This window comes from Erythrolamprus reginae, chromosome 6 (genome assembly GCF_031021105.1).
Source record: "Erythrolamprus reginae isolate rEryReg1 chromosome 6, rEryReg1.hap1, whole genome shotgun sequence".
NCBI lineage: Eukaryota > Metazoa > Chordata > Lepidosauria > Squamata > Dipsadidae > Erythrolamprus > Erythrolamprus reginae.
This window is the reverse complement of record NC_091955.1, coordinates 52038842-52063510: the sequence shown is the minus strand read 5'-3', so window position 1 is coordinate 52063510 and position 24669 is coordinate 52038842. Positions and strand designations below refer to the sequence as shown.

The 24669-nt window shown below is 40.4% G+C and overlaps 2 protein-coding genes across 5 annotated transcripts in view; one reads left to right on the top strand and one right to left on the bottom strand.

The window, feature by feature from the left end:
- PPFIA2 (PTPRF interacting protein alpha 2) overlaps nucleotides 1-12986 on the top strand; it is a 241848-nt gene extending 228862 nt beyond the window's left edge. Inside the window, exons 25-33 of the mRNA XM_070755768.1 lie at nucleotides 896-958; nucleotides 1744-1773; nucleotides 3585-3760; nucleotides 4028-4125; nucleotides 5224-5399; nucleotides 5492-5560; nucleotides 6618-6777; nucleotides 7898-7994; nucleotides 11470-12986. Of these exons, the coding sequence (XP_070611869.1) occupies nucleotides 896-958; nucleotides 1744-1773; nucleotides 3585-3760; nucleotides 4028-4125; nucleotides 5224-5399; nucleotides 5492-5560; nucleotides 6618-6777; nucleotides 7898-7956 (831 nt within the window). The 3' untranslated portion in view covers nucleotides 7957-7994; nucleotides 11470-12986. The remainder of the gene's footprint in view (nucleotides 1-895; nucleotides 959-1743; nucleotides 1774-3584; nucleotides 3761-4027; nucleotides 4126-5223; nucleotides 5400-5491; nucleotides 5561-6617; nucleotides 6778-7897; nucleotides 7995-11469) is intronic.
- The window catches only part of ACSS3 (acyl-CoA synthetase short chain family member 3), a 67580-nt gene continuing 48418 nt past the window's right edge, over nucleotides 5508-24669 (bottom strand). For 3 of the 4 annotated variants that reach the window (XM_070755763.1, XM_070755767.1, XM_070755766.1), the window contains 3 exons: nucleotides 23003-23102; nucleotides 22677-22852; nucleotides 20342-20686 (listed from right to left, as the gene is read on the bottom strand). In XM_070755763.1, the coding sequence (XP_070611864.1) occupies nucleotides 20618-20686; nucleotides 22677-22852; nucleotides 23003-23102 (345 nt within the window). In that variant the 3' untranslated portion in view covers nucleotides 20342-20617. Of the gene's footprint in view, nucleotides 6772-20341; nucleotides 20687-22676; nucleotides 22853-23002; nucleotides 23103-24669 lie in introns of those variants that run through there. The other variant, XM_070755765.1, reaches the window with a different exon arrangement.

Here is a 24669-nt window from a genome sequence, read left to right as displayed (position 1 = left end):
TCATATGGGATATTTGGGAATTAGTAAGAGGTTGTTTTAAAATGCAGAAGCCAAATAGGCCAGCTTGGTAGACCAGGTTAGGACTTCAGGTCAAATGTTCCTTATTTATTTCTTATTATTTTTAATTCTTAATAAGATTTCTTTGTACTTTATCTAGGATACAGAATTACTCATTGAACTGTAATCCCTCAGATGGTTCACCAAGGTTTTTATACTCCTAAATTATGGCTAATATTACTTCAAATATATTTATTCATTAAAAAATATGATGCCCAATTGGGATTAAATCCTCATCTCTTCCATTATATTACTTTTCAGGTCATCTGTAGCAACAGTTGCAAGTACAGTATCTTTTGGATCAATTTCAGATGATTTTTTTCCACATGCAGAACTACACATTTCTAGGGCAATTTCTGTACTTTAAAATATGTATGATATCCTTAGTGAAATACTATCTATTCCCATATAAAAAACAGGATCTCCCGTCTGATGAGATCCAGATTTGTTGAGATTGCAAAATCTAAAATTTCAAAATGTTGGCTATGCTAAAACTTAGATATTACAGTTCCGGTATATCTGGGTGAAATGAGATATAAAATGCTTTAAATTAATATGAAGACACTAGAAGTGTGTAGGGATTATTTGCTCACATTTGTTTAATCAAATGCAGATGTTCCCTTCCATATCAAAATAATTCAATTGAGGGATTTCTTTCAAATTGCAGGGGTAAAGCAGCTGTTTAACATTGCTTTCTAGCTGCACCTCATCTGAGACAAGAATGTGGTTATGCTCATTTTGATGCTGTATGCTGTTAACTTACAGTGTTGCTGCCTTTCTTCTTTAACACTGCTTACCTAATATGGATTTTGCCTGACCCTGTGGGCATGGACAATAGCCCTCAGGCAACGTGTGGGTAACCCATGAAGAAATGGAAAATCTTGCAGCTCCTACCAAAACGGTTAGTTCTAATATTGCCTATTATTGTTATTGTAGTGTGATGATAGGAAATTTTTAGGAGTGCTAACTATAATTTTACAAAACGATCTTCCTTGCTTTACATAAGATCCATATGTATAAACTATTTTATGGAAATGTCCAAAATGTGTTGTAAACAATTATAAAATGAATACAAATGCATTAAAGTTGAGAAATCAAATCAATCCTCAATTGTTTAGTGCATATTTATGTGTAAATCCCACCTTGTTTAGAAAGCGTCAAGAGAAAGCTATCATAACAAGGTGGTCTAACATTGCACTTGCCAAAACTATTCCTTTGGCAACCAGGGAAGAGGTCTGGCCAGGACATCTTGTGGGCAGCAGTCAGTAGCTTGCTGGCCCAGCTGATAGTTTGGATGATTGACATGGAATTGTCCATAATGCATATATATTGAGGCTACCTTTACAAAAACTTTCAGACAATTCACAAGACAGTGATGTCACTGGTCTTTCTTGGCTAGTCAAAGCTTTTGACTAATACCTCCCAGAGAAAGAGGGATGGTGCAGAACCTTTAATCCGTTGGTGCCTATGATTGTCAGCCAACTCACCAACTACTAATTCTTCAGCTGGGGACATCCTGAAAATCTGGACTGGAAAGAAGCTTATTTTACTGTCTTTTCCACTCCAACTCACCAAATTTTATATATAGGCTATATTGTATTGCCCCATTTATATCTTATTTATTGGTTGTTAAATGTTCTGTTTTGTTCTTAATTGACATTGCTAATGGTTCTGTTCAACTTGCAGAAGGACAGCGAGGAAGGCAGCTGGGCTCAGGTATGAACCTTTTCCTCTGATAGTTGTTTTTTAAAAAACATGACAAACTGTAGTTCATTTTTCTGGAACTAAAAATAATAAGCCCGTGTATATTTATTTATTTTTATTTATTTATTTATTTATTTTGTCCAATACACAATGAGGGTTTTAGTGTGTGTGTGTGTGTGTGTGTGTGTGTGTGTGTATATATATATATATATATATATACACACATACATACATATATATATATATACACATATATATATATATATATATATATATATATATACATACACACACACAGTAAAATACATGATGAAGGTTATAGAGGAAATACTCATAGTAAAATATATCTAAGAAAGAATAGAAAAGAAGATATAGTAATAGAACATATCAATGAAAGAACAGAAGAGATATAGGAATAGAAGAAAGGTATAGAAGATATAGGAGAGCAATAGGACAGAGGACAGAAGACAGTCTAGTATAGATGAGAGCACATTGCATAAAATGTAGACTGCATTTAATAGACTAGCAAGTCAAGTTGGGGGAGTTCCCCAATCGGGTACTTTTCACATTAATCTAGTCTTAAGCAGAGATGTTTAGTAGTCAAACATAAGAGATTAGCTGATGGATTGGCACAGCTCTAACGCAAAATTTATTTCCTTTGTTTTTCTGAATGGCTGTGTACTAAAAGGATCTGTAATTCTGTATGTCTATAATTTTGAAGTTGGAAAGTTTACATATTACAGCAGCTACAGGGTCAACTCAATCAGTATTCTGTTGTAGCCTGACAAAATTAATATGAAAATATTTCAGTACCTACAATGATAATTTTATTGGATTGAGGTACAAGTCACTGAATTGTGTTCTATCCGAAAGCTAGCACAATTTGTTTACCCCGGTGAAAATCCTTTTTTTCACATGAATGTCAGTGCTTTAGTTTCCTTCCATTTATGCAGTTCTTTGCATGTGCTTTAACAATATCTTGCAACATAATTACACTAATGAGTGTGCTAATTATGCTAGTTATTTGATAAATGATTCCATAACTATTAAATAAACTAACCACCACAAAAAATTGCCCTCTTTTAAGTTTGCTTTTAGCATTATACTGTAAATGAATACAAGTAATAAATCTTATTTTCATGCATGAACAACTTCATTTTGGCAAAAATATATGTCCATAATAGATTGTGTGAACTATCTTTTTCTTTCCATATCCAGAATCACTTTTTGTGGATAAATTTCCCATTTGTTTCTATTCCCCTTGTTGCATGGCATCCATACTATTCGTTGTGGTATTATAGAAGTAGACTTATCTTTGCATACTCCAAAATGCTTATTATTTCACAATTCCTAGCCAGCTCCCCATCCAAGTATTTACTAGGATCAACTGCACTTCATTTCTCAGATCTGCCAACATTGATTAGATATTGCTACCTGGTGACATACTGGAGTAGGGTGCTATGTAATTAGAGTTGTTCACCTATAATGCAGATATTTGGCTAGGAATTGGCTAGGAATTCTAAATATGTGTTATCCTGAACTTTGCAGTAGATTAGCTATGAAGTCATGTAAAATATGGCAGATTCTTCCTTTTCTATTCTTGTTTTTAAATTGTAAGCTGCTTAGTCTTCCAGAAATTGATTGTGAATTTCCAGACATTTCAAATTGAGTTATTTTCTTTGAAAACATTTCTCATTCAAGAACTGAAGCACCTTAATCTCTCTCTCTGTGTGTGTGTGTGTGTGTGTGTGTGTGTGTGTGTGTGTGGTGTTTGGTGTAGCAATAAGATAATAATTATGTTTTCCTCTTTTTTTTCCTCATAGACCCTAGCTTATGGTGATATGAACCATGAATGGATTGGTAATGAATGGCTTCCCAGTTTAGGGTTACCACAGTACCGAAGTTATTTCATGGAATGTTTGGTGGATGCAAGGATGCTAGATCATCTAACAAAAAAAGATCTCCGTGTACATTTAAAAATGGTGGATAGCTTTCATCGGTAAGTTATAACATTTTTAATAATGGACATGCATAATCTTCACTCATAGAAATCTGTACCACTTCTAAATGAATGATACCTGTACATGTTTATATGAGAGAATAGAAACATAATCAAGCACCCTAATAGTCAGTGTATTAATGTTGAATTCTGCATTCTTCTCTCACTCTCAGTTGTTTGCCCCAAAATAGTTCGTGTTTATGAAACCGAATAACAATTTTCAATAATGATAATTGTCTTATGTTATGTTACTTTTTTAAATAACAGAACAAGTCTGCAATATGGAATCATGTGTTTAAAGAAACTGAATTATGATAGACAAGAATTAGAAAGGAGAAGGGAAGCAAGTCAGCATGAAATAAAAGGTAATAAAATATAAAATAGGTTTTTCTGAATGCTCATCTATAAAATATTCTAAACAGAAACAATCTTATAAAAGTACATTGAAGTGCTGGTAAATGCAAGCCATCATCTCAAAATGGTAACTAAAACAATAAGTAAGTAGTAATAGGTTTATGTTTTCAAGAAGTATCTATTTATTAGCAATAGATATAAATCTATAGTGGAAAACTACTAACAGATGGCAGTACATTAAACAGCTAACATTATTAATCTAGAGATGTGTTAACAGTGGATAGGCTTTTGGCATCTATGTGGTTTATCAGTGTAAATATTTATTTACAATATATAAATATTTATCAATGTAAATGAATACACTTTTATTTTATTCATTGACACTGACATTTATCAGTGTAAGTGAATACAGCTTCAACCACAACAATACATAAGCACACAATAGATAAAAACATATGGTAAACCGCTCCAAATTTGATTGCAGAAAATACAACTTCAGTAAAATGTTAATGCCTGTAATGTACCACCTGACTGTGGTTTCTTCCCCAAATCCCCAAAACTTTACCCTTAGAATGTCTACTATTGACCTCACTCCATTCCCAAGAAGTCTTAAGCGCACCAGCATGCCTACCATCCCTGCCCTAATATCTCTTTTATTCATATCCATTTAATCTATTCATAATGTTTATACTTGTATGTTATGTAATACATGCTTGATGAAATAAATAATAAAATAAATAAATGAAGCACACCCTTTTAACTCTTGTGTGTGACAGCGTAGTGTAAAAGGGAAACCATTAAAATGGCATCTAGCTTAATAATTAGGTTTGTATTAAAGTATTTTTTCAATTACATTATTAGAGAATATAAACAACATACATTTTTGTTGCTACATCATATGAATTTGTGTCCAGAAATTTCATGTTTGTATCCATTTTATAGAAAAATTACTTTACATTTTGGAACAGGTCTATCATGGGATTACAATATAATTTAAATAGCTATGTTTGGTTTGGTTTAGCTCAGATCTTTTATTCTTAGGTTTTAAAAATTTGGTTATTAGCCTAACCCCATAACCCTAACCCTAACCCTTTATGTCTTTTTTACAGATGTGTTGGTGTGGAGCAATGACAGAGTTATTCGCTGGATACAAGCAATTGGATTACGAGATTATGCAAACAATGTGCTAGAAAGTGGTGTGCATGGGTCACTCATAGCCTTAGATGATAACTTTGATTATGGCAGTTTAGCCTTACTGTTGCAGATTCCAACACAGAATACCCAGGTATATAAAGTAACTATTTAAAATCCATTCAATTTCTATAGGATTTGAAGTATTTTTTACATTACTGTACTGAGTGATTTGTTTAATCATAGGCACGGCAGATTCTTGAGAGGGAATACAACAATTTATTGGCACTAGGAACAGGTAGACGCCTTGATGAAGTAAGTAGTCTTATTTTTATATAATAAATTATGAATAACAGAGAATAATGTGTTATTTCTGTAAAATATATGAAAAGGAAATAAATACCTTAAAATAGATTGTTGAACATTATTACCATTGCAAATTTAATTATACATAGATGAGAAAATACAAAAAGGAAGGAATTAGATATTATGGCTGCGCTGATCTTATTAGAAAAAAAGGATGCAGACACATTAATTCAGAATAAATTGTGTATTCAACAAGAAAACAGGTCACTAGCTCATTTCTGCAAAATTCCTATAATGTAGTAGACAGGATGAAGTTTTATATTTAACACCTGATATTTTTGCAGAAATAGCCCAAATTGCCAGTATACTCATTAAGACATATATCTGTAATTAATGATAAGATATATTATCAGTTTCTTTTCGCCACATAATTTTCCTTAGTTATGAGATTACAGCAGTATTTAAAACCAACCACCTTGAATTAAATCCGGAAGCAAACTGGCAGCCAATGCAGCTCATAGAACAGATGTATGGTGTGTTGTTTTGGGAACACACGTAACTTGCCTGCACCACTGCATTTGCATTAGTTGGGCAGTTCCATATGCAGTGCATTACAGTATCTTGTCTGCACCACTACATTTGCATTAGTTGGGCAGTTCCATATACAGTGCGTTATAGTATCTCAAACTGGAGATGAGTTGAGTTTTGATGACTATGAGCAGAGTCTCCTGATGGGTGTACAAAGCTGTGTAAAGGCCCTCCTAGTCACAACTGCTAAATCAAATAAAAATGATTTAATCGTTTAATATTTTTGTCATTCATTGTTATATTCTGAAGCTTTTGTAATTGTCAGTGTACTCTGGCTATGTCACTACAGATGTAAGGAGTGCATATATTGTTAACCTGTTTTCAAAAAGAAACCAGATAAAAATTTCCATAGTATACGTGTTTTCAAAAATATTTTTAATAGGCAATAATTTACTTTCCTGTTTATGACATTTCAAAATGACAGCTAGTCCAAAGAAAAGACTTCAGCTTTACTAAAATTCAATATTGTATGTTGCAGAGCGACGACAAGAATTTTAGGCATGGCTCTGCCTGGCGAAGACAATTTCCTCCACGTGAAGTTCATGGAATCAGCATGATGCCTGGCTCTTCAGAAACACTGCCAGCTGGGTTTAGGTTAACTACAACATCAGGACAGTCACGAAAAATGGCAACTGATGGTAAGACAATTAACACCCACTTTCAAAATGAATGTTCCAACTTTGCATGGCTGTTAGTTACATTTAATAGCAATAACAATAGCATTTAGATTTAAATACCGCTTCTCAGTGCTTTACAGCCCTCTCTAAGCAGTTTACAGAGAGTAAGCATATTGCCCCCAACAATCTAAGTCCACATTTTACTGATCTTGGAAGGATGGAAGGCTGAGTCAGCCCTGAGCCTACTGAGATTCGATCTGCCAAACTGCTGGCAGCTGGTGATCAGCAAAAGTAGCTTGCAATACTGCATTCTAACCACTGGGCCACTGAGGCTCTTAATGTAAAGTATTCAAATCAATTACAGCTAATAGAGTAAAAGAAATACATCTTTGAGAGGTAAGGAAAAGGCAATGGGAAAATGGAGTTACGTTTTCAAATAATGTTTTAAACTATTAACATTCTGCTAGTAAAATGTTTGATTATTAGCAAAATGTCTGTTATGAAGAAAATATACAAGATATGTGTGCATGCGAGAAAACAAAGACACTTGACCAAAAATTAAATGTTTCAGTTGCTTGTTAAATATTATTAATGATTTAATTCATATTTCTAAATTAAAGCGAATTATCCGATGCTGGATTTGTTTCATTACTGGATTAATGCATCATTGGAAATCCCAAGTGAGCCTTCCCATACAACACAAGGGGACTGTTTTTCCAGTCTCCAGCTCCACTGGATGTCTGTAGGTCACAAAAGGTATTAAATAAAAATTCTGATAACATATTCAGGTTTGGAGTTCATTTAGATATGGACTATGCAGTTTGGACATATGAACATAAACTCCATTTGAACATTAGCCTACAGATAAATATCTGAAGTAGAACAAACATACCATACCTGCCTTCCATTCAAAGGGTGATATGAAATATATTGTTTGATCTTGATTTTATATATCATGGAGGCAAATACTTACGTTTGTAAATATTTATGAAATATTTTAGGCAAAACACCAAAACATAAAACAAAGCTTAAAGATGAAATAAAATAACTCACAGCTATTTATGATATTAGAAAAACCTCCATTAATGAAGTTTTTCACCTTCTTTCAAGTTTCTTAATATTATTGGATCTCTATTTGCAGTTGCTTCATCTCGGTTACAGAGGTTAGACAGTTCTACAGTTCGCACGTATTCATGTTGACATATCAAGCATGAAAAAGAGCTCCGAACTGAACTAAAGTGAGTATTCAGACGAAAATACACAAAAGGTTACATAACAGGGATACTTTAGGCTACTGCTGGATGTTTGTTCATTTCAGCAATGCTGGCAAACCTGTGATCTGGACTGTAACCAGTGGTGGGATTCAGCAGTTCACACCAGTTCGGAAAAACCAGTTGTTAAATTACCCACCCCACCTCCCTGCTATCAAAGTGGATCGTGGGTTCTGCACTGCGCTGCAATGGAGAAACGGGCAACGGAGTTGTTGTGGTTAGCTCTGGCCCAGCTCCTGCCCCAAGGAATGTGGAGGTGGATGTGGGGGAAACATCCACATGTCACAGGCCTGTTTTGCTCCCGATAGAGTAAACTAGTAAATTATCCGATGACGAAGGAAGTGTGGGTGTGATGGAAGAGGGGGGCTTGGCTGACAGCCCAGGAGGAGATCAATCTTCCTTATCTTCGTTGGATTCAGATGAGGAACGTATGACAGACCCACGCATGCGTAGAGCTATGCATAGGAGAGAACAACTTAAGACGTATTACATGAGATAAGAGAGGCCACCTGTGGTTGAGTGGGGCTCCAGTAATTAAAGCTGCTGATAAAATAGCAGCGTGCTGGCTTGGCTGTTGTGGAAGATTATCTGATCGTAGTTCATCAAGACCGTGAATTGTTGTATTTAAGACTGTGTTTGGATTCCTGGATTCCTGGACTCTGCCTTATACTTCACTGTGAGTGTTTATCACTGTTTGGACAACAGTAGCCGTGACCCAATTTCACAGTTACTGAGTTAGTAATTGGATTTAATACTGGATTTAATACTGTATTTCAACTGTACCTTTTTACTACAAGAAATCCCTTTGAAGTTTAAAAGGGAATTTTTTCTTCTCTTCTGTTGATAAAGAACATGTATTTGCCTTCTATTGTGTGTGTGTGTGGGTGCTTGGACTAATTAACCTGTAATTAAGGGTGGTTGGCACACGCCGGCAAAACAGGAGTGGCCATGAGGGAAGAAAGCCACTTTTCCTCATTCTTGTTGCTGCTGCGCCTTCTTCCCTCATGCTGGCTGCTCTGTTGACCACTTTTCCATTATAGCGCCGTGCCCAGGATCCATTTTGATAGTAGGAGCGGTGTAATTTAATAACCGGTTCACCCAGGGTCAGGTTGGCCGTCGTGGCAGGCTCATATCACATGTCTGGTGGAGCTAGAGGATGGGGATGGCCACGCCTCCCACGACAACCAACCTGACCCTGAGCAAATAGATTCTTAAATTATTTGAATCCCACCACTGGAACATTTCAGGTTGAGATGGACAAGATACATATGATAAACTATTCCACCATGCCAAGAACTTTGATACTTCATATCCTAAGTGGGCTCTTCAGCCTTAATTTTCTTAAGATATTTGCTTTCATACTCATTTTTGTTGTGCCTGTTTATTTCACTAATATCCAAAGGATTACTGCAAACAGTTAGAAGGATACACAAAATCTGCCACACTTTAGGGCAGTTTCAGCCATGTTCTAGAGCCACAGAAAATGCAACATAATTGAAGAGGGGAGTGGAGGCCAATTTCAGTCATGTTGTAGCAGCTACATTTCTGATGTTACCTCGGGATCCAATAATATATCCTGTTTGTATTTCTTCAACAGACAATTCTTTTTTATTCTTATTTAAATACTACTGTTATTTGATGGTCAAATTGAGAAAACAAACTTGTTTCAATAAAATATACCCCCTGGCAGAGTAAGTTTACACACACCAACACACACATATGCACGCACGCACGCACACACAAAGAGCAGACCTCATGATTATGTTACCTGAGTAATGAAACATTTACAAGCAAACAACAAAGTTCAGAGAGCATTAAGAACTACAAAAACTCTTGGTCTTAACATTGAAGACATTTGATAATAATGTTTCTCTAGAAAACGGTGTTGCTGTATGGCAATCATTTCTTCCAATACAAAATTTGATGTACAGTATGTAGGCCCAATAAGCTCATGGAAAAATGAAAAAAAAATCAGGATCCAATAATATTTTATGTTCTTAAAAGTGTTTGTCTGGTTCTTCTAAGTGTTATCTCCTAAGTGTTTGTCTGGTTCTTCCAATAATGTCTCTGGTCAATCTAAAACTCTCTCCTGAAAATGATCAATTATTTTTCTTGCCTCTAACCCCACATTCTCTTCAATGAGTTGGTGTAAAGTTTATAATCTAAAAAAAATTCCAACAAATACCAATTGTATCTTCCTCTATACTAATTGCTCCAGTAGCTGGTTGCTACCAGTACAGTAGGGAAAATGGAGCTGCATGCACAGCTTTGCATCTCCAGTGTGTGTGCGTGTACATCTGAGTGAGATTTTGCTTCTGCGCATGCACAGGAAGCAAAATCTTGCGAGGGGACATACGCATGTGTGACATTTCAACAATGTTTTGCTTTTGTGCATGCGCGGAAGCAAAAAATCACTGAAATTTCTCACATGCATGTCCCCTCATGAGATTTTGCTTCCTGTGCATGCGCAGAAGCAAAATTTCACTTGGACGCGTGCATGTGCACGCTGGGGTCACAGAGTTCCATGGGAAGCGCACCGGTAGCAGCAGTAAGTCGCAAACCCTGCCTGAATTGTTCACTTGCTGTAGGCTGCTCTCTTCCTACCTGATATTGACTCCAGCACCCAAATGCTGTTCACAGTAAATAGCATAGCATGGGGTTGGGGAATAAAGAACTTGATTTGCTATTAAAAAATTATGAAAAATAATCAATTTTGAAAATGTAGGCAAAATTTAACTTTTATCCATGTGATTTACAATTACTTCTGTTCAAACTGTGATGTCACTCACTGTCCAGTGCAGTAGCACCTGTGTTCATTAGAACAATTATGATACTTTGTCCAGCAATGACTACACAAATCCTATAATCAAGAAAACTTTTTCCAAAATGTGTATATTTTCTAAAATACTTAAACATTATAGTCATCCTACTAGAGAACAGTAACCTCAGTATTTTATTAAAACATGCTATTAAAATAAATTTGTACTCTCGCAAAACAAAACATTTTCCTTTTTTTCCCCAAAAAAAGGGTGGTGTTCAAAAGAAAAAATAAGACACAAAGAAACTGTAGTCCTATACAACTGTTTTACTAAATAAATGCCATTGGTTTTACTAATATTTTTTTCCAGATAATCTAACTCTCTGCATCCTCAATATACAGCATAAATGTCCCTCCTTCATGTTATTCTAAGATTAGTTTTTGAAACAAATAGAAAATTACAAGATTTCTTCAACCTATTTTAGCCATTCTTAGAGATTAATTAAATGGAACTAGTGAATCTTCTACCATGTATTTGTACTGATCCCATCTTCACCCTTCCTTACCTCTTTCCCACCTCAACAAAGCTTTATTTTACAATTGCGACCCAGAGATTATTATTGTAAAATAATCTATTTCAATATAAATGTTGTTATTAAATGAACTGTTTTTCCTTACTTCTAGATGTCACCTCTTTCTTCTATTTTACCTGAAGTGCACTATCACCATCTTAAGAAGCTTTTTATTCCAAGAACAGGGTAATAGGGAAGAAAATATAATTGTTTATCAAACTAAAATGCATAGTGATCTTTTTACATATTTAGCTGTAATGTGCAACCTGCCAAATATTGTCTCACAATTTTTATCCCTTTCTGTGGAGTTGACACAAAAGTTGGTTACAAGCTCTACTGAAATGACTCAATAGTGTGTAGCAACAATATTGTCCAGATTGCACATCTAATATAGTTTAATTAATAATAATTACTAATTTTTAAAATTATACATCATGACAAATTTCTGGCCAATGTGCAGAAATAATGATTTTATCAAAAGGGGGCCTTCATTTTGAAATGTGTTCCATCTGTTTTATTGTAATATACTAGAATTACATGTATTTATGGTGGAATTTCTTTTAATATGTGTCTCATGTAAATGGATATAAATTATGATTTTTTTTAAAAAATGTGATAATGGGGTCTTAGTGCAAACACTTGACAAATACATTGTCAGGTATACTGTTTGTATCTTTTCATTCCGCTATTTTTTACAATTTTGAATTGTAGCAAAGTCAATTGGATATTGAATAGCAAAAAGTTATTGGATGCTTCATCATGTTCCTACTTTTTCAAAAATTATATACCGCTATTTAAAGTGAATTCTTGCCTCTAACGATCAAGAAGGAAAATATTTAAACATGAAACTTGAGCCAAAAATGGACCTACAAAGGCAAAACAGAACTCTCGTACACATACACAAACATACACAAAAAAATGCATACAAAATTGTAGAAAAGCACTGTGACTGCTCTTTTTTTCTAAAACCAACATGAAGAAAAACTGCAAAAATCAAAACGAATTACAGAAAGCAAGAGACATTTTCCTCAATGGCTACGAAGAAGCAATTACCAAAAAGCAGCTACCTTTGCTGGTATTTCCCACCCCAAATTCTTCACATGCTAGGTAAAATTGGCCTTAAACAAAATGGTGAAAAGAAAATAAATCCGATTTTCAACATTTCAGTTGTATTATAGCCTACATGTCTTCATTATAATAGGATATTGAAACAACTACTTGTCTAATATTAGGCTTTCATTCAAAAGTGGCCTTGCTGAGACTTCACTGAAGTCAACTTTATCAGAGGAAATAAAAGACAAAACAGTTATTATATACTGTATAGAAATTTAGAGGAGAAACTATTATCTACTGTGGTTTTATTTGATGGTGTTATTGATGTTTGCCCTTTGTTATATTGGAAGTTTCAAAGTAAGAACTATTTAATAATGTAATTTAACTACTCTATTTGCTAATCTTTCTGCCTGATTGATCTTATTGTAGCTTAAATCCTGTCCTTCAGCAGGCTTTTCTGCAAAACATCTGCACGTGCATTTGTTTTACTGCATTTTTTAAAATTTTAAACAGATTTCATTTAACTAAATGGTGACCGGTTTTTCTTCTCTCCCCCTTGTCAATAAAATAAAATCAGAGCTCTTTTATGTGTTCTGTCTATGGTAGAGTTGATACCTTATCGTTTGTTTTCAACCTTAATTTTGAAATACAAACATTGTTTGAGTGACAAATATAATCAAGACATTCTTATTTATCAGGTTATTAAAGTATAGCATGTTTCCCATTCCAATAATTTGGAAATTTGAGAGACCCCATTTTCAGTTTGAAGCAGTTGTTGGGAGTTCAGAATGATTATTACATATCACAAAATACTGTCTCAATTATTGTATCAGAGATCAATACATTTAAAATAGTAGTTTCTTATTTCAAATATAATGATTTAAAATTAAATAATTTGATTTACTCAAAGGTATCTGAATTTAAAGTGGTTTGCACACAGTACTATGATCTTTCAAATCATTCTAATTACAGTACTGTATACTGAAAAATGTTTCTTTTCAGTAAAAGAACCGTTGTACCTACCTGAACGGTCTTCTCGATGCCCTGGAAGGAGAGTCCAGCATGGGTTTAGCTCAAGTCTTATTGGTAGGACTGAGTTTTAAATTAACATAAATAAATAATAATTAGGTACCGCCCCCTTGCTGCCCCAAGTACCCAGTTTTAAAAAACGAAAAGATGTAAGATAATGAACTTTATTAACAACCATAATAACATAAGAACAGTATCATCAAACAAAACCTCCCATGGTTCTTCGGGAGGGTATGGACTCTCCTTCCAGGGCATCGAGAAGACCGTTCAGGTAGGTACAACGGTTCTTCTCCCATGCCTCCTGGAAGGAGAGTCCAGCATGGGATATACCCAAGGTCCAAGGTTCAGGGAGGGAGATTGTGAACCATGGGTGGTACCTCCCCGCACACCTTCTGGAGTACACGTCTGCCAAATGCAGCTTCAGCTGAAGCGAAGGTATCCAATTTGTAATGGCGAATAAAAGTTGTGGGTGAACTCCAGGCCGCGGCTCTGCAGATATCCTCAAGGGGAGCTTGTGACGCCCAAGCTGCCGAAGAAGCCGCACTCCTTGTCGAATGAGCCTGTATACCACTCGGTGGAGTCCTTGCACTCGCCTTGTATGCCTCAACTATACATAGTCTCACCCACTGGCTGATGGTATTAGAAGATACCTTGAGGCCCAGTTTGCTAGCACTAAACGACACAAACAAAGCCTCAGTTTTGCGTAAACTGCCGGTACGCCTGATGTAAAGCTTCAATGCTCTGCGTACGTCTATCTTGTGCCACCTAAGCTCTAAAGGGTGAGTACCATGAGCACAGAAATCCGGTAACACCAGCTCTAGAGCCCTGTGAAAGTGAGTGTTGATCTTTGGAAGAAAGGTGGGGTCCAGACGTAAACAAACTCTGTCTGGATAAAATTGACACAAGTCTGATCTGACCGACAGCGCGGACAGTTCGGAAACCCGCCTTGCCGAGGTGACTGCCACCAAAAAGGCCGTCTTAAAGGAGAGGTAACGCAATGGAACAGTTCTCAACGGTTCAAATGGTGGTCCCGTGAGGGCCTGAAGGACCAAGGTCAAGTCCCATGTGGGAAAACGACGAACAGGAGGGGGATGCGTGTTGGTAGCCCCTCTAAGAAAATCCTTAATCCAAGGGTGACTAGTTAAAGGTCCCCCATCTTCCCGCTTTATAATGGTGGCAAGCGCTGCGACCTGGCGTTTTAGCGTGTTTGGCGCCAAACCTTTCTCCAAACCTTTCTGCAAGAATTCCAGGACAGGGATGACTGTGGAATCCTGTGGTCGAAGGTTCCTGTCATTGCAGAAGGAATGGAAGGCTGCCCAGGTTGCCTGATAAATTCGGACTGTGGAAGGGCGTCGAGCCGCTTGAATAGTTGCGATAACATTCTCGGGAAGGAGACAGCTCCTCAACCTGTCCCCTTCAAATGCCATGCGGTTAAGTGGAACCATTGGGGTTCCGGGTGGTACACGAACCCCTGGCTGAGGGATATCCGGTCGTCCGGTATCCTCCACGGTGGAGAAATGGACAGTTCTCTGAGGTCCGCAAACCACGGTCTCCGAGGCCAATGAGGCGCTAGCAAGAGCACCTCCGCCTTCTCCGACAGGATCTTCCTTACCACTGATGGAATAAGTGGAATCGGAGGGAAGGCGTACAGTAGGACCTTTGGCCACTGAAGATGTAGTGCATTGATTCCTTCGGCTCCCGGAGTTGGAAAACGGGAGTAGAACCTCGGGAGTTGGGTATTCTGGGGGGTGGCGAATAGATCCACCACCGGTTCCCCGAACCGACGCGAGACTTCCTGAAACAGACCCGGATCGAGCCGCCACTCCGCCGGGTCCAGTTCCTGGCGACTGAGCCAATCCGCCTGCTTGTTGTCCTCCCCCGCGATGTGCTCTGCATGGAAGGAGCAAAGATGAGTCTCTGCCCAGTTGAAGAGGAGGACCGTCTCTTCCATCAACCTGAGAGAGCGCGTTCCACCCTGGTGATTTAAATGCGCCCTGGTCGCTACGTTGTCCGTGCGTACGAGGACGTGGTGACCTTCCAGTAAGGTGGCGAAGGCCAGCAAGGCCAAGCGGACAGCTCTCAGCTCCAAAAAATTGATGTTGATTGGGCATAGCTCCTGGGGGCTCCAGAAGCCTTGAGCCACCTGGGACTGGATGTGAGCCCCCCACCCCAGCAGACTGGCTTCTGTGGTGAGGATCGTGTGATGGCATGGTCCGAAGGAAGTGCCCTGCCGCAGTGCTGCAGATCTCCACCAGCGGAGAGAGAGTTGCAACTCGCGTCCCACGACGGTTAGACGGTGTGTATGGCTCAATCTGCGACGCTGAAACGGGAGCAAGGTCCACTGGAGCAGTCGATAATGGTAACGGGCCCAAGGGACAATGTCCACGCAGGATACCAGGGTCCCGAGTACCTTTGACAGGAAAGACAACGGCACCGTTCGTTTCTGTTGAAGGCCGCCTATGAGAGAACAGATGCGGTGCTGTCTCTCCGGGGATAGATACACTCTTTGAGAGACCGTATCTATCACCGCACCCAGATGAATGAGTCTGGTGGCAGGAGCCAAATGGCTTTTTGGCATGTTGATGGTAAAGCCATGATGTTGTAGACAAGACATCGTGGTTTGTAAGTCCTTGTGCGCCCTCTGGCGGGTTGGAGACAGAAGTAAGATGTCGTCCAAATATGCGAGAATCCGGATAGGGCGGGACCGCAGATCGGCCAGCAGTGCATCCAGTACCTTCGTAAAGGTACGTGGGGCCGATGATAGGCCAAAGGGCATGGCCCTGTACTGGTAATGGACGTTGTGTAGACAGAATCGAAGAAATTGTCGATGGTACGGGTGTATGGGGATGTGCAGGTAGGCCTCCTTTAAATCCACTGAAGTAAGCAGGTCCCCTGCTCGAACAGAGGCCAGGATGGAGCGGAGGGAGGCCATCTTGAACCGTCGGTACAGAATATACTGGTTCAGACGTTTGAGGTTCAAGATGAGCCTGCAACCCCCGGAGGCCTTGGGTACAAGAAACACCCTTGAATAGAATCCCGTACCCTTGGAATTGTCCTGAACAGGTTCGATCGCCTGGATCTGTAAAAGATGGAGAATTTCCTGATCTAACAGAGACCTCCTTTCGAAGTCTCTGGGGACCGGACAGGCGGTAAAATGGTGGGGAGGGTCGTGTAGAAACTCGATCTTTAGCCCCTGCGAGATAGTGGCTAAGACCCAAGGATCTGAGGTAGTAGCTCGCCATCTCTCGCTGAACTTTTGTAGCCTGCCCCCCAAAGGAATGTCGTCCAGGCAGTCACTTGGCACGCCTGGCGTTCCGTTGTTGGTATCCCCGGTATGGTCGTCTCGTCTGGGAGAAACCTTTGCCTCGTTCCTGGGAATACTGTCGGTCATTCCTGTAGGATGTGGAAAAGGCCCCCTGTGAGTAAGGTCTGGCCTGCTGTGAAGGGGCGGACCACGAGTCCCACCGAAAGGACTGCCTACGGGAGTACGGACCAGCCCTTCGGTCCTGGCGGCGGAAAAATCTTGGGAGGACCTTCCTTTTATCCTTATCCTCCACCAGGACAGGATCTAGGGCCTCCCCGAACAATTTTGTACCCTCAAAGGGAGCCGAAGACAGAGTCCACTTCGACTTGGCATCCACCTGCCAGTTCCTGAGCCAAAGCAGGCGCCTTGACGAAATGGTGGAAGCCATAGCCCTGGAGGCAAATTTCGCGGCATGCAGGGTGGCATCTGTGGAAAATTCCGCAGTCGCGAGGAGTTTATTCAAGTCCTGCCGCAGTCGAGTCTCCTCAGGAGCCAGTCTCGCCTGAACCTCCTGAATCCACATAATGGATGCCCGACTGAAGAAGGAGGCAGTGGAAGCTGCTCGAAGAGCCCAAGCGGCCATCTGGTGGGTCTTTTTAAGAAGAGTCTCTGCTCTCCTTTCATCCGGTTTCAAATTGTCCACCGTCTCTGAAGGCACAACCGTGCGGGAAACCAAAGTGGCCACCGGCTTGTCCACGGGGGGGAACTGGAGTAGCGTCTCCATGCTGTCATCAAAGGTATAAAACCTGCGTTCCAGGTTAGAAGGCCCTTGTGCCGCCGCCGGATGTTGCCACGGCCGCTTGACATTCTCAAGGAAGATCTCCAATGCAGGAACCTTGTCCGATTCCTTAGCGGGTTCCTTGCATAAGGCAGCCGAGGTGCGTGGCCCGTCTGATGGCTCCACTAGTGGCGTTGCTCCTGGCACATCTAAGGCTTGCTTTGCCTTGCGCAATAAAACCCTATACAAGGAGGGTTTAAAAAGTCCCGCCACTGCTGGCTGCTCCGGAACAGTGAATTCATCATCTGACAGGCCCTCACCGTGGTCACTGTCCTCCTCAAAGTCAGTGTGGTCAATGGACATAGAACCCAACCCAGTCGGGGGCGGTGGTGCTGACCAGATGTCTCTGGGCTGGATAGGCTGAGAGGGGAAGACATTGGCTCGTTGTGTTGCCGCAGCTATGCCCTGCGTAAATGCATTGGCTACAATGTCCTGTATAGCAGGGGCAAAGGCATGCCAAGCATCTGCATTGTCTCTAAGCCCCGCTGCCGTGGGGGTGAAGGTAGATGAAGGCACATAACATGGTGTCTGTAACTCCCCTTGAGACAGTGCCTGCCTATGAGAAGAGGTAGGCCTCTCAGGCCTCGCTGCAGGTGATGGCAATGGAGGGGGAATCTGCCTGTCAGGGGACCAGTCTCTCTCCGTTGCGGTGCCCTGGAGGCCCATGGAAGCAGCAGGTGAAAAGGCAGATGGAGGAAGAGGCTGGAAAGGGCCTATAGTGAGTCCACCTACGATGGGGGGGGACAAGGCCGCCTCCAAACGCTGCTCAAGGGCCTTGATCTTCCTCTCAGCCTCACGAAGGGAGGAACTCGATTGGGAGGACTTATTCTTAGGCTTGGTGGCCTTATCCTTCCCTTTGACAGGTGTATTCACGGTTTGGGCCTGCTCCTCCGCACTGACCAGCTGGTCTGCCATATTTATTAGTATAATATGGGGCAGCGTACTCACGAGCGATTCCACAAAGCATACACAGCCACAGGTGTCTGTTAGAAAACAGAAGGCTCTCCCTCGCAAGTAATGCATGCAGGCAGAACTGACAGCGAAGAACAGCGTTTTAATAGGCTGTTGGCCGACCACGTGACTTCGTCGGCTGTCTCCGGGCAGACTTCAGAGGACTGACACTTGGCCAGCTGCCCAGTTCGCGCCTAATTAAAACGGCAATCGATGCCGTTCGCGCTTCTGGCACGTTGCCAGCAAAAAAACATGGCGGTTAGAGTAATCGCCTCACAGGGCGAGAGAACACTCCGCAAAGCCGGGAAAACGCTCCGCAGCCGCCATCCGACTCTTTGTGAGCCTCTCGGAGGTTGCCGAAGCCTCCCTCTGCCGCTCGCCTCTTGGGAGCGGTCGATCAGCTGTTAGGCGGCTTTTCATGTCCGCCGCGGCTTTTATTCGGCGTTCCTTGTCTCCGCCGCCCCCCGACAATGGGGAGGGACGGACCCCCCCCATTTGGGGTGATTTGGGCTTATTGGACCACCAGGTCCTTATAATAAATCAATTATAGCCCAGTTGCTCCTCGGTGGGCAGTACCCGCTGAGAGAAGAGGCCCCAAAAGGAGAAAAGGTGGGGGTGGTGCCCGCGGAGGGCAGAGACCCCATCAGATCAGGAACCTATTAAATGAGAAAAAAGGGAACAAAATTACAAGGTTCACATAACATTTATTACATTTAATTCACATTATATACTCAACCTAAAGGTGAGAGAAAAAAACTCATGTCCTTAACCTCGACTGAGTTTTTTAAAACTGGGTACTTGGGGCAGCAAGGGGGCGGTACCTAATTATTATTTATTTATGTTAATTTAAAACTCAGTCCTACCAATAAGACTTGAGCTAAACCCATGCTGGACTCTCCTTCCAGGAGGCATGGGAGAATTACTGTATCTTTTCCAGATGAACATCTTCTGGACAGAAAATACATGTTACTTTTTAATTTAGTCTCTGCCTTATATTTATGATCCTTGTGGAGGCACAGAAGAGTGCATGTTTTTTTTCTAAAGCTGAAATGAGGAATTCATAACGTACGATCTACCAGTGTGATCTAAGGATCATTCTACACTTCTGTCCTAAGTGTTTTGTGAATTGCATTTTTTTTCATGTTGGCTTGCTCTTTTTCTCCCTGTCAGTGAACACTATTCAGTGCTCCGAGTCATTAGGCTGCTGAGTGAAGAGCAGAAGTAAAAGAGCATTATTTCTTAAGAAAACATAGTGGTGGGGTCTGTTTAGGAAGCCAGACACCAGGTAGCCTTTGGATTAAAAATCATCCCACTAACCCCCCCCCAACCTCCCCCCAAAAAGGATTACTGTAGAGTCGTAAAATGGGGCAAAACTCACCTAACAAATGTTTCACTTAGCAACATCAATTTTGGGCTCAAGTAATCGTAAACTGAGGTCTTCCTATAGAATATGTCAGTAAGGATTATCAGATTGGCCAGTACTTGTGAACAATAAAGTATCTTATCTCTAGCCAGGTAGTTTCAACTGAGTTTTTACCATAGCCCAAAAATATTTGCATCCACTGTATCCTGTCCTTAGCTGCAAATGAAAACTTTAGATGGCTGAGGGACAGTCTCAGTTAATTCAGTAGCTGCTGGTAGGCCTGAATTACAGGGTTTTCGGCAATACCTAAAACATTAACTCCATTAGGAGTCATTTTCTTTACCTTATTACTCAAAGCTTAAATCTGAATGTTAAAATTATAACAAATTTTATCTACCAACATTAAGCTACTTTAAAAACTTCAATATGTATGGGTGTTTCAGACAAAGCAAACTTTTAAGGATTAGGATTAAATTTCATCCTGGCATTGAAAGAAACCAACACAATTTTAACAGGTTTTAAAGTCTGTTATCTCCTGCACTGTATTTAAGAACAACATGTGTATTACAAATATTTGCTCATAATTACCATAAAAAATTAAATCATTTAAGTAAATCATCTCATTGTAAAATTCACACTGCCAACTGAATATTACTTGTTACTGTGATCTACAGTAAGATTCAATAACACATTTACAGAAATAAAATAAAAATTTTACTTATGTTTCTGGTATAACACAACACAGTAAGTAATGCAGGTCTTCCTTACACGATTGTTAAATCTTATTTTAATTCTTTTAATACTTCTTCTATATGTTTAAATGCAGCAGGATCCTCAATAGTTGGGGTTATCTAAAAAAATAAAGAACCCAGACTCTTAATATAGTAAATTAAAATTAATGTTTCTGTTTTTGTGAAAAATCACATATATGTCAGTATGTGCCCATGAAAATACAATGCATCATAGGGCAACAATTGAAGTTACTTCAGATGAGCCAAGTTACAGAATGTTCAAAATAAGGATCCATGACTTCTAAGGGAAAGAAATTTGGGGAAGTTGTGCAACTTCTGTTATACTGGCTGCAACTGCAATACCAGACTGCTGCTACAGTCACATGATCTTCATTTACAATGTTCTGTGACAGTTTCCAGACAGTCTTGCAATCCCTTGTTCCTTCCACCATCCAGCAGGAGCCACTTATCTGGCTGTTGCTAAGGGAAAGAAACGGGGGAAGGAATCTCCATGCAACCTTCCCAGTCCTCTTGCACACCTGCAGACTTTTTTGAACCTTCCTGTGCACCTTCCTTAATAACATGCAGTGCCTCCTGTGCACTCCTATGTCCCCTTCCCAATAACTGCCCATCACACACCTTTGTTAACCTGTGTGACAGCTCTTGTGCCCTTCCCAGCCTCATAATGCTGTGCCCCACTGGCACAGTATTCTCACACATCCCTGCAACTCCCATGCATTCTTCTTGTCCCATGCTGCCCCGCCATGTGCCCAACCCAACCCACACAGCACCTCTCACGTGACACACACACATACAGCACCTTTTCCAACTTATACCACTGACCTGCAATACCTCCCCTAGCCCATATGGCATTTTTGCACATGCCCACAGGTTTCCCAACCCATAAGGCAGCTGTCACGCATCCCCACATACCATTTCTGATCTGCACCCCAACTCACTCACTCTTTCTTATATTTTGATAAGGAATGAGAGGTCCAACTCTAGTGACCTGCTTTGCACGGTGCCATAGGGCTTGGTGCTTTCTCTAGCCTTTTTAAAATCTACATAAAATTGCTGGGCACTATGGGATGAAGTATCATCAGTATGCTGATGATTCCCAGTTATACAGCTCCATCCTTTGTAAAGTGGGTGATACTATGAATGTCCTTTCACAGTGCCTGGAGGCTGGACAACAGTCTTCAACTGAACCCTAGTAAGATACAGTTACTCTGGAAAGGGAGCCCACAGGGAGTTTTTCCTCTTTGGACTTGGATGACAGACCTGGTGTGTAATCTGGAGGTCTTCCAAGACTCACGACTCCTGCTCAAAGAGCATGTAGCAATTGTGGCTAGAAGGGCTTTTGCGCAGTTTTCTGTTGTGCACCAGTTATGCCTTCTCCTGGATAGGGAACTCTCTTCTTGGTCACTCATTGGGACTACAGTATTGCAATGCGACCCTTGAAAAGTATCCAGAAGTTTCAGCAATTCAGCCACCCAAAGAATGGTTCAGTAACATTTCTGCTCAGTAAGCTGCATTGGGTGCCTATCTGATTCCAGGCCCAATTCAAGGTATTGATTATAACCTTTAAAGCCCTACATGGCAAGAGGTCAAGTTAACTATGGTACTTTATCCCATTACATCAAACTGTCCCACGGGGAAGGTATGTTGCAGATTCCATCACTTGAAAAATTCCATCTGGTGGAATCCAGGAAGAGAGCCTTCTCTGTCACTGTCTCCACCCTATGTAAGACTCTCCACCTGGGATGAAGTGGAACCCTATTTTCTTAGCTTTCTGTAAAGGAATAAAAACATGGCTTGGGGTGCACCATTGAGCATGCAACAATGGGGCCGGTTGGTGTCCTGAAAATTCTCCTTTTTAAATCAATTTTTAATATTTCTTGCCTCTTAGATTTTTATGTACTATTTTTATGCTTTTAATATCTAACTGTACTCTGTCCACAGTCTCTCTGTGAGGAACATGAAAAATAAATAAGTGCTCCCTCTGTCACTGAATTTTTGCATACCCATGGTCATTCTGTTTCTCTATTTGGGTTAGGAAATATCTCTGAAACAATGACATGTTATTATCTATTCTATTACTGGCAGTTACCTTATATGGTTTCCCATTCACAAGAGAAGCAAGAGCTGATCGTGGTATCTTGCCAGAACGGGTTTTTGGTATTTGTTTCACAAATACTGCTTTCCGAAATGCTGCCACAGGACCGATATCTTCTCTAACCCGTGCAACAATTTCTTCTAAAAGTTGTTCCTTTTCAATATCAATTCCTAGGAGCACAAATGTTGTAAGTGGCTTTATTGCTTTGTATGGGTATAATTTTGTTTCTCACCAGCTATCACAGCCAAATCAAGATAACAATCTCAAACCAATCATTAACTTCAAAACTCCATTCAGCTTTGTAAATGAACAGTTCTCACCATTTCTTAGGACACACAATGCTAGAGGAACATGGCCCTTTAGTCGATCCTCTTGGCCAACAACTGCACAGTCTGCCACAGCCATATGAGAGAGAACAGCCTGAAGAGGGGACAGAATAAAAATACTATATTAGACAAATAAGACTGCGTGCTCATTGCATATCTGACAAAGTATGTCCAGCAGCAGCAGATTATGGAGAATAAGATGCCGAGTTTTTAGGGGTTTGTATGCAAAGGAGACAACAAAGATGGTCAATTGCATCTGATCATGGGGAATGCTTGCTGATCCATCTTTGGCTTCCCAGCCATGCTTGTCTGAGATTAGGAGTTAATATGTACTAAACCGTGTGTGATTATAAATGAATTTGTGGTAATTTATGTGGTGGTTGGCTCTGATGTAGGAGGAGGAGGAGTGTGCAGGAGTCACAACGTATGAGTACACTGCTCATTTCCACTTGGACTTCAACACTAAAACAGATTATTAAAACTCCTAAATTTGAGATTAGCAGGGAAATAATAATAATAACAATAATTTATTAGATTTGTATGCCGCCCCTCTCCGAAGACTCGGGGCGGCTCACAACAATACAAATCTAATAATAAATTATTAAAAAATAATAATAATCAAGCAATTGTGTAGGGAAGAAGCCGATCTACTTTCAGTGAAATGGGTGCAAAGAAATATCACAATATTTCTTTGATCAAATCACTAAGAAATCAGATTCACAAATTAAAACTTAGACCTGCGATAATACATTAAATCAAAATGCATAGATGAAAGCACTGTGTAGCCTTGTACATGTAGTCCTCAACTTACGAGCACAATTGCGCCCAAAATTTCAGTTGCTAAGCAAAGCAGCTGTTAAGTGAGTTTTGCCCCATTTTAGGAAATATTTTGCACAGTTGTTGAGAATCATGTGGTCGTTAAGTGAACCTGGCTTTTCCCCATTGACTGCTTATTAGAAGCCAGCTGGGAAATGGTGCTCACCATGACCCTAGGACAGGTAACTGTCATAAATACAGTGGTACCTCGTGATACGAACCCCTCACCATACGAACAACCCAAGATACAAACCCGGGGTTCCGTAATTTTTTGCCTCTTCTTACGAACTTTTTCTGTCTTACGAACCCGCCGCCGCCTCCGAGAAGCCCCGCCGCCCAGCTGTCCCTTTTTGAAACAGCCGGAGGGCTTCTCAGCGGCCTCCTGAACCCGAAGGCAAACCCGAACTTCCGGGTTCGGTGTTCGGGAGGCCGCCGAGAAGACCCCTGGCCGTTTAAAAAAGTGACAGCCGGGCGGCGGGGCTTCTCGGCGGCCACCCGAACCCGAACTTTTGCCGAACCTCCGGGTTCGGCATTGGGAGAACACTGAGAAGTGCCCGGCTGTTTCAAAAGGTGACAGCTGGGCGGTGGCGGTTTTTTTTGGTTGCACGCATTAATTCATTTTACATTGTTTCCTATGGGAAACAATGTTTCATCTTACGAACTTTTCGCCTTACGAACCTCCCCCGGGAACCAATTAGGTTCGTAAGATGAGGTATTACTGTACATCTGTTTCCAAGTGCCCAAATTTCAATCATGTGACCATGGGAATGTTGCAAAAGCTGTGTGAAAACTAGTTATAAATCACTTTTTTTTCAGTATTGCTAAAGTTCAAATACTACACTGAA